This window comes from Temnothorax americanus, unplaced genomic scaffold, assembly GCF_048541705.1.
Source record: "Temnothorax americanus isolate GAGA-0224 unplaced genomic scaffold, ASM4854170v1 Scaffold20, whole genome shotgun sequence".
NCBI lineage: Eukaryota > Metazoa > Arthropoda > Insecta > Hymenoptera > Formicidae > Temnothorax > Temnothorax americanus.
This window is the reverse complement of record NW_027509339.1, coordinates 3,118,062-3,133,474: the sequence shown is the minus strand read 5'-3', so window position 1 is coordinate 3,133,474 and position 15,413 is coordinate 3,118,062. Positions and strand designations below refer to the sequence as shown.

The 15,413-nt window shown below is 37.3% G+C and overlaps 1 protein-coding gene across 4 annotated transcripts in view; it reads right to left on the bottom strand.

Annotated features, from left to right (window-relative positions):
• LOC143897559 (furin-like protease 1) overlaps window positions 1-15,413 on the bottom strand; it is a 219,115-nt gene that overhangs the window by 23,366 nt on the left and 180,336 nt on the right. For 3 of the 4 annotated variants that reach the window (XM_077406371.1, XM_077406369.1, XM_077406370.1), the window contains exons 3-11: window positions 14,569-14,787; window positions 13,927-14,055; window positions 12,687-12,852; window positions 11,686-11,858; window positions 6,080-6,497; window positions 5,636-5,753; window positions 4,606-4,687; window positions 3,752-3,962; window positions 1,064-1,783 (exon numbers count right to left, since the gene is read on the bottom strand). In XM_077406371.1, the coding sequence (XP_077262497.1) occupies window positions 1,064-1,783; window positions 3,752-3,962; window positions 4,606-4,687; window positions 5,636-5,753; window positions 6,080-6,497; window positions 11,686-11,858; window positions 12,687-12,852; window positions 13,927-14,055; window positions 14,569-14,787 (2,236 nt within the window). The remainder of the gene's footprint in view (window positions 1-1,063; window positions 1,784-3,751; window positions 3,963-4,605; window positions 4,688-5,635; window positions 5,754-6,079; window positions 6,498-11,685; window positions 11,859-12,686; window positions 12,853-13,926; window positions 14,056-14,568; window positions 14,788-15,413) is intronic. The other variant, XM_077406373.1, reaches the window with a different exon arrangement.

Below are 15,413 nucleotides of genomic sequence, written 5' to 3'. Positions count from 1 at the left end.
ATGATATTTGTATAAATTTCTATTCGTGCGTATTAATCATGCAAATATATAATTTACTCAACGAAACTTCACTTACGGCAATTTTCTAGATCCGTCTAGCTACGAAAGCTATAAAGATATCAGCGCTTTATACGAAATACCTTGTACGATATTTCTTATAAAGTGTTCCGACAAAAAAATGTCACAGCAAAACAAAGTTTCTGCAGAAAACATTGAAAACTCTCGTTTTTAGTTCGAGAGAAGAGAGATACGCGAAGAAGTTTCATCATACTTAGTAGAAAAATACATAAGGATCATTTCACGTGAAACATTCTAAACTCACATAAAAAAAAAACGTGAATAATGCGAAATGAGCTTGTCTACAGTGTTGCGTATTAATAGCCATGGGATAATATATCCATGTACACAAACAAAAGTAACGGTGTGGTCGCAATCAGCTAACACAAAAGAGAAAATACGAAAACCAAATTCCAGCGGATTCGTTTAATCTTCGGGGCTTTGCGCGCGATACATCTCTACTTTCCACGCTTCGCGTGCGGGTGTGCGGGCGGATGCGTGGAAGCGAATGGGAAACGATCGGAAGCTGTGAAACGACCTTCTTTGTTGTCCCGCGGTATAAAATACCGCTGTTGAGAACAATAGTGCAGATAGATTGGCCTTATTAGTCATCGCGATTATCTGTGCGCGCGACACTAAATTTTTCGTAGATATGTTTAATCAACTGTGGTGCAGATTTTTTTATCGCGATTATGTAAATACTGATATTTAAATTTTTTATTCAATTTTTTTAAATATATGTAAACTTACGTTATATTTCAAAATAACAAAATTAAAAATCTCTTAACCAATCATATGTAAACAGTCACGAGAAGTGACTCGTATCTTATTGTATTTGTATTTATAGATTTTAGTTCATTATTTAATTTAATTCAGTTAAGACTAAACTCTGTAGGAACCTAATTTAAAGTAAGCAATGATATTTTCTCGCAAACATATAACAGCTTCCGATTGTCGCCATTAAACAACCGACACATCTCGCCAAGACTCTCATTTGTTTAGGTACCCTTGTCCAGTTGCAGGTTTCTTGGGTCGAATTGTTCGTCCTGCAGCAGGTCGAGTCCTTTGGCCCTCGTGGCGTGTTGACCGGCGCCGCGAGCCCCACCGTAAACCGGATAGAGCTGTTGGATCTTGGGATATTGCTGAAATACCGCCGGGACCTTGTTAGTAGCCGCCTTTGCCGGCGGCTCCAACAAGATCAGTCCCCTTTGAAGGGACGAGGCGGTAACCACGTCGATGATCTTCTGTGTAATAATCTGTTTGCTTGTGGTTTTCGTCGTCGTAACGGTCTGGGACACGGTGCTGGTAACTGGGCTGGGCGTACTTCTACCACGTGGCCGCGACGTGATCAAACGCACGTCACCGGCCACGTTGTTGGGCCCCCTGTTCATCCCGGTGAGACCTCGAAGAGTTTGAGCGGTGGGCTTGGGCCGATTAGCCGACTTGCCGTTCTTGTGCTGGCCGCGGGGCTTGCCTTTCCGCTGGGACTGAATCTGCGCGTTCACCACGTAGGGCGGGCTCAGACTGCCGGACTTGTCGAACTTGTGCTGCGTCTGCTTGCCCTTCGTCAGAGTGTTCTGGCTCTTCGGGACGGTCTCGCGCGGCTTGACGAACGGCCGTCTGGGTATACTCATGCCGGCCGGATTGTAAAGGGCGTACTCGGTCCGGTCGGGCAGCGTCGCGGTGCCGTAGAAGATCAGCGCCCACTCGTGCAGTGTAGCGCGTCCTGTGATCCGGTATGCGTCCGTGAAATGCAGCGGAAAGAAAGCGGACGTCATGCATGGTTAAAGAGAGATAGGAATGTATCGCGATGCTTACTGGCGTGTCGAATGACGCGATACATAGACGAAATAGTATACGTCAAAAATTATACGGGATTACAAGATTAAACGTTGGTCAGAAGTTCGTCGTCGGTTAAATGTCGGTAGTTCGACGGAGCTGTAATGCGCGTTATCCTCAGCCGTCGTCTTAACGGAAATTAACAAGAACGTCTCAGAATTAAACGAGGGTATCCTTCGTAGAGATCCCCGTCGCGACGGCGCATAAGCACGTCGCATTCAGAAACTACAAGACACGTCCACGGAATATTTGTGGCGGTGTATTAACACCGAGATGGTTTAACAGTATCTCGAATATTCCCACGACCCTCCTCTCGCCTCTGGAACGCAATTCGAGACAATGGATGTGGATGCGCGCTCTATAGCAATATAGGTCGGCGGTGCATAAGCGCATAAGAGGAAGTTTACGTAGCCATCGACCTTGATGATCCCACACGGAAGCAGTTCGAAGTGGCTTTAACGCTTGCACCTTACCCGGTTAGATCGGCCGCGTTCGTCGCCGCGCGGCGAAATGTTTCCCTGCTATTTGCCGCTAAGGGCGGCGAACAGGAGTGCTTGCGGGAGGACTCTATACAGAGCTCGAAGCCGGCAATTATCCGCCTTGCGCGGATAATGCAGCTTCTTAGGCGATCGCGCGCAAATGGGTCTTATGTAAGAGCTTTCTCGGTCGCGTCCCAGACGGGGGGGGGGAGAGGGCTGCGAGAATGCGGTGAATCTCGAATAATCTCGCGGAGTTGAACACCAACTCGGCATCGGATCGCAGGATGCGCATGCAATGCTAGACATGTCTAAGCCATTCCGCCCGGATATCACGCGTACGAATCGGTAAATCCTTTGTCGATACGATTTACAATAGTTCGAGGAGCGACCAAGATTGTGAGAATATCACGGATAATTCTAGCGTTTTTTTTTTTAATGGATTTCTTATACAATATTTCTTTCGATGTAAGTCAGAAATAGATGATAGTATCTAGCGAATTTCTTGCAGGCATCTTCGATTTGAAGATGCAACTGACAGGGAACTTGGTAACCGTGACCTTACGAAGACGCTACTGAGGCGCTTAGAAACTATTGTTGCGGCGAACAACGTAGAATTCTATTTGAAATTTAAATCAACCGCATCAGAGCATCTCTCGAATGCAAGAGTTAATGACGGCATAATCTACAAAGTGCTTTGTTCTTGACGTTTGAATCTAAGATTTCGCATAATGGTCTTTTATAAATGTCAGTTGATTGTATGTCGTATGTTCCATATAATGATTGAAAGAAATCTTACCCTTTAAAGAAACTTTAAAAAGAATTTGATGAGAATTTTATATCGTTGAGGATATTAAAATGTTCTTGAAACATTTATCAATTAATTTGATTGGTTATTTCAGCAAATGTAGTTATATTTCAGCAAATATATTAATTATTAAAATTAATTTTAATTCTAGAAGAATCGTGATCTGACGTTTTTATATCGTAAATAGATAATTTTCTTAGTTGCATTGAAATATTTTGTAAATCTAACTAATTTAAAAAAGAGACTTCTAAATTTTGATATAAATGAGAGAAGCTATATCAGGATGACGAATACGATTTTTCTCATGTTAAAAAATAATTTTAATTAATATTTGTTTTCAGAATTATTTCCAGCTAAATAATTCTTTGACAATTGAGCAGATTAGTTTCAGCGATAAATAATTTTAATTAGTTTAGTCTGTATAATTGACAGTTTAGTTATTAGCAATAAAAATCATGGCATATTAAAGATATAAGTCTTAATTAGTGTTGCGTAATTCCCTCAATATTAATTAAGCATTTATTAATGATTATGCGAGAACGCGAAATACGAGAAGATGCGATTGACTTACCGAGGTATCGACCCTCATTGTGAATTTCTAATTTCCAGGTGCCGTGCGGCCTCTCTCCCCATGTATGCACAGACATGAATGGCCATTGGCTAAAACCGGCCTTCGAAATATCGTGCGGCCTTTTAGCGAGGAGAGTGCTCTTTGTACCCTGAGGAGACGTTAGCTGTATCTGAAGATCTCCTCGTCTCGCTGCCATCAGCGATACCTTCGCCTATGACAAGCGTACCATTGTGTCTTTATCATCAATTATACGTGCATGTATTTTTCATTATCAACATTTACGATTTACTACACAGATCTTTGTGCAAATAAACTGAAACTTGACAAAATTTCAAATTGGTGTCAAAATATTTTATTAACAATATTTTATTAACAATAATTTATTAACTTCACATATACACTTAATTCTGCTAGTTAACTCGTCTAAAAAGAAAAGAATAAATCAGACGTGTAGATTTTAATTACGAAGTAATTTTGCGCCGTGTAACTAATAATTCTATAAAAGTATTTAACTTAATTCATTTAGTTTCTTTAACAGATCTCTGCACCGGATCTAGCAATTACGTTTCGCCGGCAGATGAAGTCATTAATATACTTTAAGTTAATTTGGCGAAAATTAAATAACTATTTAGCATGAGTTACAGTTTGCTCTTAGTTTTCTATAGGCGGTATAAAACGATGACAAACAAATTAGTTTATTCAAACAAGAAGTAAATAAAATTCTGCCACTTTCAGCCCCAGCCGGCGAAACGTTTGCGTCCTCAAAATAAATTCGTCCAAGTTTGCATTTCTCGTAGTCAACACGAAATCCGCTAATTAGCCAATGTCACTTGCGAATGACATGCTCAGCTTACCTGAACGTGCTCGAGGAAATTAACACCGCTGCACTCCTTGACATGTAAGTCGAGGACCAATTGGCTCTTTGGCGGTATTGTCCTAAAAAGTAGACGAAATTTGGGTCAAGTGTCAAGCGCATACAATTTTTCGCAGGTATTTTTTTAAGTCGATACATCCTTTTGTCGTTTAAATCCCCAGCAATTCGGTCAATTGCGCATTATTTGTTAAATATTTTTATACTCTTCTCGAACTATACTACTTCTCGATATCAGGTTATAACTTGATATTTTTATATTTAAGATATAATTATTTTATTTTACAATTTTTATGAAAATAGTAATCCTTTAGATGTTAGCATATTAGTATAAGATAAAAATCCTTTTAGTGTTGATATATTAATATATAAAATAAGTGAAACACATCACACACTGATAGCAATTTTGTCTGAACAGTAAGATAATTGTAAAAACGATTATAATACTGTTTTTTCAACGACGGATATCATTTTAAAACGATAAAATAATAAATATTAAATCGCGTTGGTAACTTTTAATTACTCATCGTTTATTAGTAGCGCAAACCTTTTAGGATTGTTGTATACATAAAATTCCGACTACGGCTTTTATGTTTAGTGGCTTTAGAGGAGCACAACTTCAAAATGATTATATTTTCAGTTATGTAAACGTTCGTTCAAAGCAACGTGCGATTTGTCCCCCATTCGTTACAATCCTCGACAATGTAAATGGCGCATTACACGTGATTTCCAGTGCAATTTCAGGCGAGTAAAGCCCGCTTGACGGTAGCCGACACGCTCGAACGAATCTGTAATCTGCGAGAGACATGTTCGTTCCCCCAAGGGGCAGATAGCGATCTATACAGTCGAATCAAATCTCAATTTCGCTCACCTACACGAACATTTTTCTTAAAGCTGATGATATACTTGGTATAATTGTAACATTTTTTTCGTGTATATCGATATTTTGAATAAAGAAAACCTTTAAAACTCCTATTATTTATTTAATGGGCGTAATTTTTTTGAGCACTTACCTGCCTGTATGTGGCGCCGATACCTCGCATCTGTGTTGCTCCGGGACGGTTCTCCATCTTCTCGCTAAGCGTACCATGGCAGTGGCGTCCATCAGCCCGTAACCGAAGCTGTGGCTCACTGTTAAACAGAAATTGGATCGCAACATTTTTATCTCATTTTTTATCAATAAATTTTATTAACTAGATTAGAATTCTATATTTATTTTCTAAGATTTCTTTCTAAATAAATCTTTAACGGATTTATTAAAATATTCTAGAGAAAAGAAATAAATGTTAATCGGTTATATTACTGTTACATTTATCTTCTATAAAAAATTGCAACTTTTGCGATTTAACTGTCTTTACGTAATAAATATAATTGCAGTTTTCTCTTTATGAAGATCATGCACGTTTAATCTTTATAAGAAATCTTTTTTCTCTATCAAGAATTTGATGATCACTCACCGTTTCTACCGACGCCGTTGACCACCCAGTCGGGTGCCTGCAGATTCGCAGGTTTGGCAGTTCTGACTACGATGTGTTGCATGTCCCTCCAGGTAAGATCTCTGTTCGCTTCGAGGGCGAGGGCGCAAATACCGGCCGCCAACGGCGCCGATGCGGACGTGCCGGTGTGGCTGCTGGTACAGTGATGATGCAAATCCGTAGTGACGACCTGCTTCTCGCCGGTAGAGCCCGAGCTATACGTGGTGGCGAGGGTGGACGAGCACGCCTCGCTGTACCAGGGCACAAGGCCGTTCTCTGTCGCACTACTGATCGACAGCGTCCATATACTATTGGTATAGCCGTCACAATTGCAGTTATCGTGGTCCCGGCCGCCGTTCCCGGACGCCCACACGAAGATCGAACCCTTACCGTTGCGACCCTAACAGCGTTTTAAAGTCCTTTTACTTCACTTCACGAAAGAGAAGCTAATATATATGTATATATTAAACTATATGTATAACAGTTATACATGGACCGTATAACAATTCGAGCTCTTTAAGATATTTAAAAGGCAGTGTCCTCATGCATAAAAATATTTTGAGAACTTTACAACACGCGCTCGAGCAAATTTAGGCTGCGGCATTACAGCGAGATTTAACAAGCTATTCGGTGGTTCAAACTAAAAAGTAAATCTGGATTTACCGCTCCGGATAATACTGGCGATTGACTTTTTTCACTGGTGCTTGGCTTTAAGTTGCTCGAAACGCTTAAGGCGCTTTTAGAAGTTTCAAACACTTTGCATATTAAAGCCGCTTTCTGTGCGCCCGTAGACACACAATAGTAGATGATTCGGAACGAAACCATTGTTAAAAAGTCGATGAAGCTGAGTATTTAGCGCTAATGGTCTCCGTGAGATCGGCGCTGAATTGTGTGTCTTGAACTCGTAACGGGAAACACTCCAATTTTGTACGTGTCACTCGTGTCAGAGATTAAAAGGGGAATTTTGACAATTGAGTTTCTAATCTTCGGCAATATCACATACAAAAGACTTACTCTCGTCACATATGCAGATTTTATCATTGAGTTAAATCACGAATCTTTCTTTTATAAATACTTCGGGATTTATACGATACTTATCGCGGCATATATTACGAAGTATATTGCTTAGTTTTACAGGTGCACTTTTTATCAAGTCCGAAGGTCCGGCAATCTCGCGATAAGACCAGCCGTTCGGTACTAAGGTACATACACTAGGCGTGACCGCGAACTCTGAACTCTCTTTGAGGCTCGACGTTAACTAATTCAGCAATATAGTGTTCGAGCCTTTGATCAGTAAAGCTATTTGATCGTAAAGTCATAAGGTATCCACCTGACTGTATCAGACATAGCTAAATTCGACCTATACAACAATTGTTAACAGACGATATTGAAATTATTGTGTAATTTACACCAAATTAATAATTTCTAAGTGCAGTATGGATTAATTCGATAATAATTCGTAATATGCATACATCTTTTACGCAATTCCATTAAATACATATGAATTCCACAGTTGCAATTCTGTCGACTAAAGGGTGAGATTATCAAACCTGATAAACAGGCCCCAAAGAGAATTTCGAGCCAGTCCGTATTTATCTTGGTCGAAGATAGTGTATAATGTTGTACAAAAGGAATTGGCGTTCAGTTAGATATATGTATAACAGCACGCAAAGATAAACAGCTCCCGAAACAACATAGTGGTTTGATATATCAGTACTGTCTTTTAAACTGTGTGTCTTAAACATTGATATAACTAACGTAAGCTTATCGTATCTTTTAAAATGGAGTATCTAGAGAGCTGTTATAAGAATATTATTGGTTAACTATAAAGATGTATTATATTACGTAAATTTTTAATCATGTTTACATCTTGTAATTTTGCATTACATTTAATATTAGAATATTATATTATACATATAGATTTCAATGTCTTTAAAAACAAATCGTAATTTTAAAAAATTGATGTTTAATAAATATACAATTAGTAGATATAATGTTGTGTAAGTTATGTATAAATGTTATATAATACATTTATATTAATACAACATAAACTATATTGTACCAATTTGATTAAATGAATGAAGATTTAGGTAAAAAAAATCACGCAAGGAAAGTTTCTCGAGGCTGATTAAAATTTTTTCCTACGTTTGATTTCGTTTCTAGCTGTGAAATGTTCGTGAGTAGTTAATAAAAATCGGTTCTGGAAAATACAGATGTCGACTTTGAATTCTATCGCGTGAAATGACTTAAAAGATATCACGAGATGAAAGCAATCTCTACAGTATGACGGCCATTTAATATCGCTGCCAGGAAATGATTTAAACGTTACTCATTTTATACTACTTGCTTATCCTATTTACGAATGTTCACCGGATACAAGATACAAGTAACTCTTGCAATATACAAGAACGTTTCGCGTAATTTTAAAATAAAGAAAAGCTGTAATTAGAACAATATAATAATACATTTTATAATTTTTTTTAATTTGCCAATAATGTGCATTTTATATTACTACTAGACACTACAGACACTATTTAGCTTTAACATTATGATATTACTATTACACTATTAACCCTTGATACACACAACTGTCAAAATATACAATGACAGCTGCAAATGAAGTAAGCGCAGCAAGAGAACCAATCGCGGCGGCATCGCGGAAAAGTGACAACAATACCTACGACATGAAGAGGAGACTTCAGAAATTTGTTTAATTATTGTTTTTAAACAATATATTTATAATAATTATTTATTTGATCTGTGGCTTTTTTCCGCTTGATCTTTTCATTTTTGATAATTTTTATCATAATCTTTATCATAATCTACTTTATAATATACAAATGGAAATGTCTCTAATTGGCAATTTATTGCTTCGATTATTACGCTCATCTTTTATAAATTTCAACGAAAGTGCACCTGTGATCCATTTGCTAATATGTTTTACTTGATAGTTATCATGAATTTCCACGAGTTCTGTATCGACCATACTGACATTTGCATATGATTTACAGTTACATTGCAGGCAGTAAGTTTAAAATGGTAATACGTGTTAGCGTAGCTCAAGCCGGCCAGTCGCTTAAAAGCACCCAATTAGAAACTTTCTGAGGGTTGACCTCTCGAGCGAGTCTATTAAACCGGATCTAACTGGAGGAGTTCCTCATCGTCTCAACTAATCGAATTACATCTGTCATCGTTCCGTCGATAATTCCATCGACGACTGCGCGATGTCGAAGGAAGTCAATCATTGACTACCGGACATTGGTCAACGTAGTGATACTTCAGAAAACATTATTAACGTATTGTTATATCTCATTTCAGTACTTTGTAACTTTTAGTTAACATTTTTTAATGTTGTAGAAAAAATACCAATGCATTAATAGAGCGCTAATAAGTCATTAACTATATATTAATCTGTATAAATTTTAACATTAAAGAAATAATCAAAAAATAAATTTTGCAAAAAAATAACTTTAAATAAGCTAACAATAAACTTGAATATTTCAAATTGCTGGCTATGACCGTTGTAAAATAGGACACAAGATCGTGTGAATCGAGCAGATAATAGAAATGGGCGATACGGAGCATCTTTACTGGAGTTTCTACGCAGCATTTAATGGCTCCGTTTTAATGCTAGGTATCTGCGCTTTAATGATCGTTACTTGAAGTAGGGGCCCTCTCAATGCTAAAGTTCGCCATCGCGATAAAGGAACGCTGCGATCGAAGTGCCGAGGCGTATATACATCGAGATGACAATGGCCATTGTGTCGCCACTGAAACTCAGAAGACTTCAGAGGAATGCTTCTGCGTGATACATTTGTGCGAATTTCATTTCATCCCGCGACGTTGTTCGGACACGAGCGTGCGAATCGTAAGTATTAGTGGCGAACGGGCGAATTTTGCTTCCGAAGAGAACGAGATTCGAAGAAACGCGATAAGATATCCACGTGTGTACGTTTTGCTGTACGCGATAATATTTTATAAAATTCCTAACAATAAATAACAATAATTAATAATTTTAAAAATAATAAAACTGAATTTAAACTGGTTCCCTGTTTTTATAAAAATAGATTTGCACGTTATTAAAGTTTTAATTAAAAGATGAAAAGACGATCGCGTAATTATTTATGAAGAGATATAATGTTTCCAGCACCCTATTATTAAAAAATTCTTGAAGAAAACAAGTAGATAAAAAATGTATACAAAATTGTTGAGGAGAATATAATAATAGAATTATGATATATTAAAATTATAATATAATCTAAATTATATTCGATACATATATACTTATTACTGTCTCGTAATCGAAAACCAAATGTCTAAATTTTCTCTGTGCTTGAGTGAGAAATCTATAATAGTTACAGCACTTAAAGCAACTTCTTCTTGTCTATTTAGGACCACAAAGAAAAGCATTAACGAGTTAAATGTATTTCTTTGACGTAAGACGTAAGAAATCAAGAAGGCGATAATTGAACTCGAAGTTCGTCAACTTTAAATAGGACAGCTATTAAATTCCGTTTTTATTCTCAAATAAAAAAATTAATGCGCTTTGTCAATAAAAGATAGTTGAAAATATTAACCTTTATAGGTAACTGATGAGAGTAATTGTATAAAGAAATCTCGATTTTTAGAAGAATAGTGGAAAACCGGAAGGTAACAATTTCCAGTTTGGAGCAAACAACCTCTCGCGTCGGCATTTCAGTATCGCAACATCATGTTAAATACTTTATCGATTGGCACTTGTTATTTTCGCAAATACATTATTCTTCTAAAAATTTTCTACATATTTCTCAATAGAAAAAAACTTTGATTAAAATCCTCAATTAATTTTTTATTAAAAATCATCTGACCTACTAGGAGTTTCCGTATAGCTAGAGTATTTCATTTGAATTCTATAGTTACTGCCTCTTTATGTAACGTATTAACAAAGCATGCTCGCATTATTGTAATGCGAAGCTTTAAAATCCCCTGCTTGACGCTTGAGAATAAGGAAGTATCTTAAAGCAAACTGGAAGCTTCCATGTCGTACGGAAGGTACCTTGTAGCTAATTGCATTTATCTTGTCATAGCGTAGGAAATTATAGCGAAGAAAATTGCAGTCCTAAGTGGATTACGCTGCTACGTCGAAGCTTAAAGCTTCAAGACACGCGGCATACTTTCTTTCAACTTGTTAGAGATTGAAAAAGATATGACAATTAAGATCCTTCTATTACGAGTAATCCTTAATCCCTCGATTAAACGAAGAGCATTTATTATTTACGAAGAAAATTGCATTTGTTGGACAACTTTACGAAATACTCCGATCTTAAATTAATTTTCTGGACAAATCTAATTTTTTAGCTAGAAACATTGTCGTCTCAGCTACCGAAAGTTAAAAATAAATATAAGCGTAATTTACTTTATCTGTTCGGCTTCTCTATTTTTATTTTTGAATTTAAGAATACAGAACATAAATAAAATCGTGTGGACAAATTATAAATAACGGACTTAAAAAACTTCAGAATTTTTAACGTATAATTAATAACGCGTAAATAAATTTGCGAGTCACATGCAGAGTATAAATAATATAATTCTCAATGACAAACACTCACTTTGGTAATTCCCTCGATGAAAGCTCTGGTGGCCAGTTCACCAGGCCCGTCTACAGTCTTGCCATCGTCATCCGGTCCCCATGAGGCGCTATAAATATCGATGTGTTGGGGATTAAGGCTCAAGGATCTTGCTTCGACGGCATCCGTTACGTCGCCATCCAGCATTCGGACACCTGTATGAAGATAGTATTGCGAAAAATTAATAAGTATTGTAATAGCATATACTAAATTCATAAATAACTAATTCTTCGCATGTATGTAAGTTTTTACGTGAATTTTTAATGATCAGTTTAAGACTGGTTTTCTGAGAATATATTCAGAAATATGCACACACGATACATCAAGAGTTTTCAAACTGCTAAACAGCGTACATTTCTTGTTTGAGTTAATTATCATACACAATTGTCACGGCGCGTAGAATAGGGAAATCTAATTTACAAGGTCGAAATTGGACACCGCGCACCGATTTGGATCAGTCCCGAATGTAATGTATACATAACAGGCTATTGCCAATTGCGTTTCTAATTCGAAAATGATGCGACCTCGCGATATCAATTCTGCTTATTAAAAACACGTGTCGTTCGTCGTAATACGACGTTCCAACATCCGACTTCGCTGCTGCTAATTGGAAACCGAACTGCAAATAGAATTAAGCGATCACTCGGAATTGAACTGTCATTTCCGACGATTTAGTACTTAAATATTCTACCCTTCTCTCTTGCTAAAAGTTTTTAAATATATTATTTTTTATCTTATCTCCCAAACTTTTTCGCCATAAGGCCATAAGCTTTTACTAAAAGAGTAATTAAAATTTTTTCATTACTCCCGCGCTGCAATTCAAGATTAAGAGAAGACACGGATTAAAATAAAAAATAAAAATCTTCACAGCTCATCAGGGCTCTAAAATATATGTAGAAGAATTTTGTTAAAATGTACGTGAACCCCTTTTGATTTCGAAAGTGCATCGAGAAATTAAATAATCTTTTTCGCAGAACACTCACCACCTACGCCAGCTCCAAAAGCAACACCTACGGCGCAAAGAGAATTGTTGGCAGTGGCTGCGACCTCTCCGGCGCATCTGGTGCCGTGTCGATTGCTATCTACCAGATCGTACCTCGGCATAGGATCTTCATCGTGACTGTTGACGTCGTAACTCGCCTGAGGATCCTACAACGGAAATCGAGAATGGCATTAATTAAAATTCACACGTTTCGCGATGTACCTCGCTCGCTTATTCCGCTTCTATTTCATCGCAAGATATGACGACTGGTTAGCACAAATAAAATGAATTAGCGCGCACATTATAGTAACCGTATAGAGCCGTCGTAAAAGTACATCTAGCGTATAAACTCGACAAAGATATTAACAAGTTTCAAATACAAAATTAAGGATGTTGAAAATTTTTGAAAGCAATAAATTTTTAGTTCTTTTTATCTGAGAGAGATATCTCGAATAGATAAAACGTGACAGGAGGATTATAAGAAAAAGATTATAATAATATATGTGTATTCGTCGTTAGAGCGACGGCGTATTACGCTTTAATCCTTGATCACGTACATCCGGATATCTTCTTAATACCTATTCATTTATGGATCATCTGCGTAATGAGAAATACACGCGATGGGATATATAAGCTCGCATAATCAGAGCAGCGCGCCAAAGCGCGCTATATCGCAAGCGTGTGTCTACTGGCTTAATACGATTCACTTTCTACTGCGTGCGCAGATGCCTCATTCAATGTAACCATCCATGAATCAATAGCTATTCGGTATATACATGCACCGGATAACCCCTTCCAATATTCGCGCTCAACCGGCTCAACAGCCGATATTCCCAGTGCATCCGCGATACGCCTTCATCCGCTGTACTCTATTGTGCGTTCCGAAGCTTTTCCTCCCTTTTTCCTCTCTTTTTTTTCGTGTCATCGAATGTATCGAACACTCGTCCATCGAGTGATATTAGGCAGATATTAAGCGCCTGCAATTTTACTTATTCGCGCAAATTTAATCAAATAGAAAGCTACTTTGCAAGATTACTGTCATGAAAAATTGCACAACGCAATTTACTTAAATACAACTGCATCTAGCTCGCGATACATTTTAACGCGAGTTAAATGAGTTAGAGCTGCTGCTTTCTAATATTAAAAATGTCACTTTATTGTCACGCGAGAAAAGAATTTTCATAGAAATCAGAAAGTCGATAAACTTTTTGAAAAAGTAATACAATACTGAAAATGCTCACATAATTTTTGAAAAGGTCAGGATGATCTTTCTCCAATCCATCGTCAAGTATTGTGACCACGATGCCGTTTCCAGTAATTCCCTCAGCCCAAGCACCCTGCACGTTCATGTCCAAACCCTTTCCCCGGTTCTGAAAGGAAAAATTATCCAATACTTTCGACGTGCCACTTTCCGGCTGTGGACTGTGAGTCTTTATTTATACGATATAAACGTCAACGTCCTTTCTGAGAGCCGATATCGCGATCGAGCTCGTTTTATATTTTTATTATACATTTTTCATTGCATTGTTTTATTTATTTTATTTGTATTGTTCTTGTTAATCGCATTATAACTTTTTTAAAGAAATTTCATAAAATGTTACTGGATACTTTTATGTTTGTCGATAATATCAAGTAATTATTGTTAAATTGAATGTAAATCTCGGTTTAATCTGGAAATATTATTCGCAATATGATAAATAAAATTGTACCTTTTTAAAAAAGCACAAACATAACTTACTAAATTTTCTATTCGAATATTCTATTTTTATCTTTGACACTTTAATTTAGTTTAATTGCATGAAATCACGTGTGTTTATTTATTCGGTGCGACATAACAATCTTGTCGTACACAGGATAATGTACTGTTGATTAAAATTGCTTACCAGATACCACATTTGAGGCCACCTCTCGTCGTTTAACATGGTTAGTATATTGGACGGACGTTTGATTATAAGATCCCTTTTGGTGCGCGATTTTGCCCGCTGTTGCTCCGCTCGACGTACGCTGGAGTCATTCATTAGTCTTTGGTGCACTTGGAGATGGGGTTCCGTCGACCTCTTCGCCACGGATCGATGCTCCATGTGGAACCAATCATCGTTTATCTGCAACAATGTGAAACCGTTCCGCGTAAGTATCGTGAAAATGTCGCTACGCGGTTTTCGTTATATCGTGCCCGTTAGAGAAAACGACCGACCTGGGCCGTCCGGTTGTAGTACATCGGCGGTGTTCAATTAGAAATTAACAATCGTGAACATTACGAGCGGCGATCGTTCTTCCGCCGTTTTACCGTGCGCCTTAATTGCGTGCAATTTCAATGAAGAGAAAAAACGAGTGCGGGTTAACGTACTTATATGTGGGTAGCAATTTTGAAGTCACAAAAGCGGATATAACATCCGTCACGCTTGTATGTATTATAAACTCATTAAAGGTATGTAGAAAGATGATCGAGAGGCTAAATATATAAATCAAGTCTTCAAAACTTGAAAGAAATATGCATCACGTATACGTGAATACAACTATGTAAGATAATTAGACACGAGTATGTTGTATGTTGTATTAGAAATTTTAATATCTCAAAAATGCCTTTTAGAAATTTAGACTCACATAACAACTTAATATTTGAGCCATATCTCTCTCTTTCTCTCTCGTCAAGTTATATTATAAGCTTTACAACGTTAATCTGTAAAACTATATCGGGAGAACGTAAATTGGGAGATGTGCAAAATTT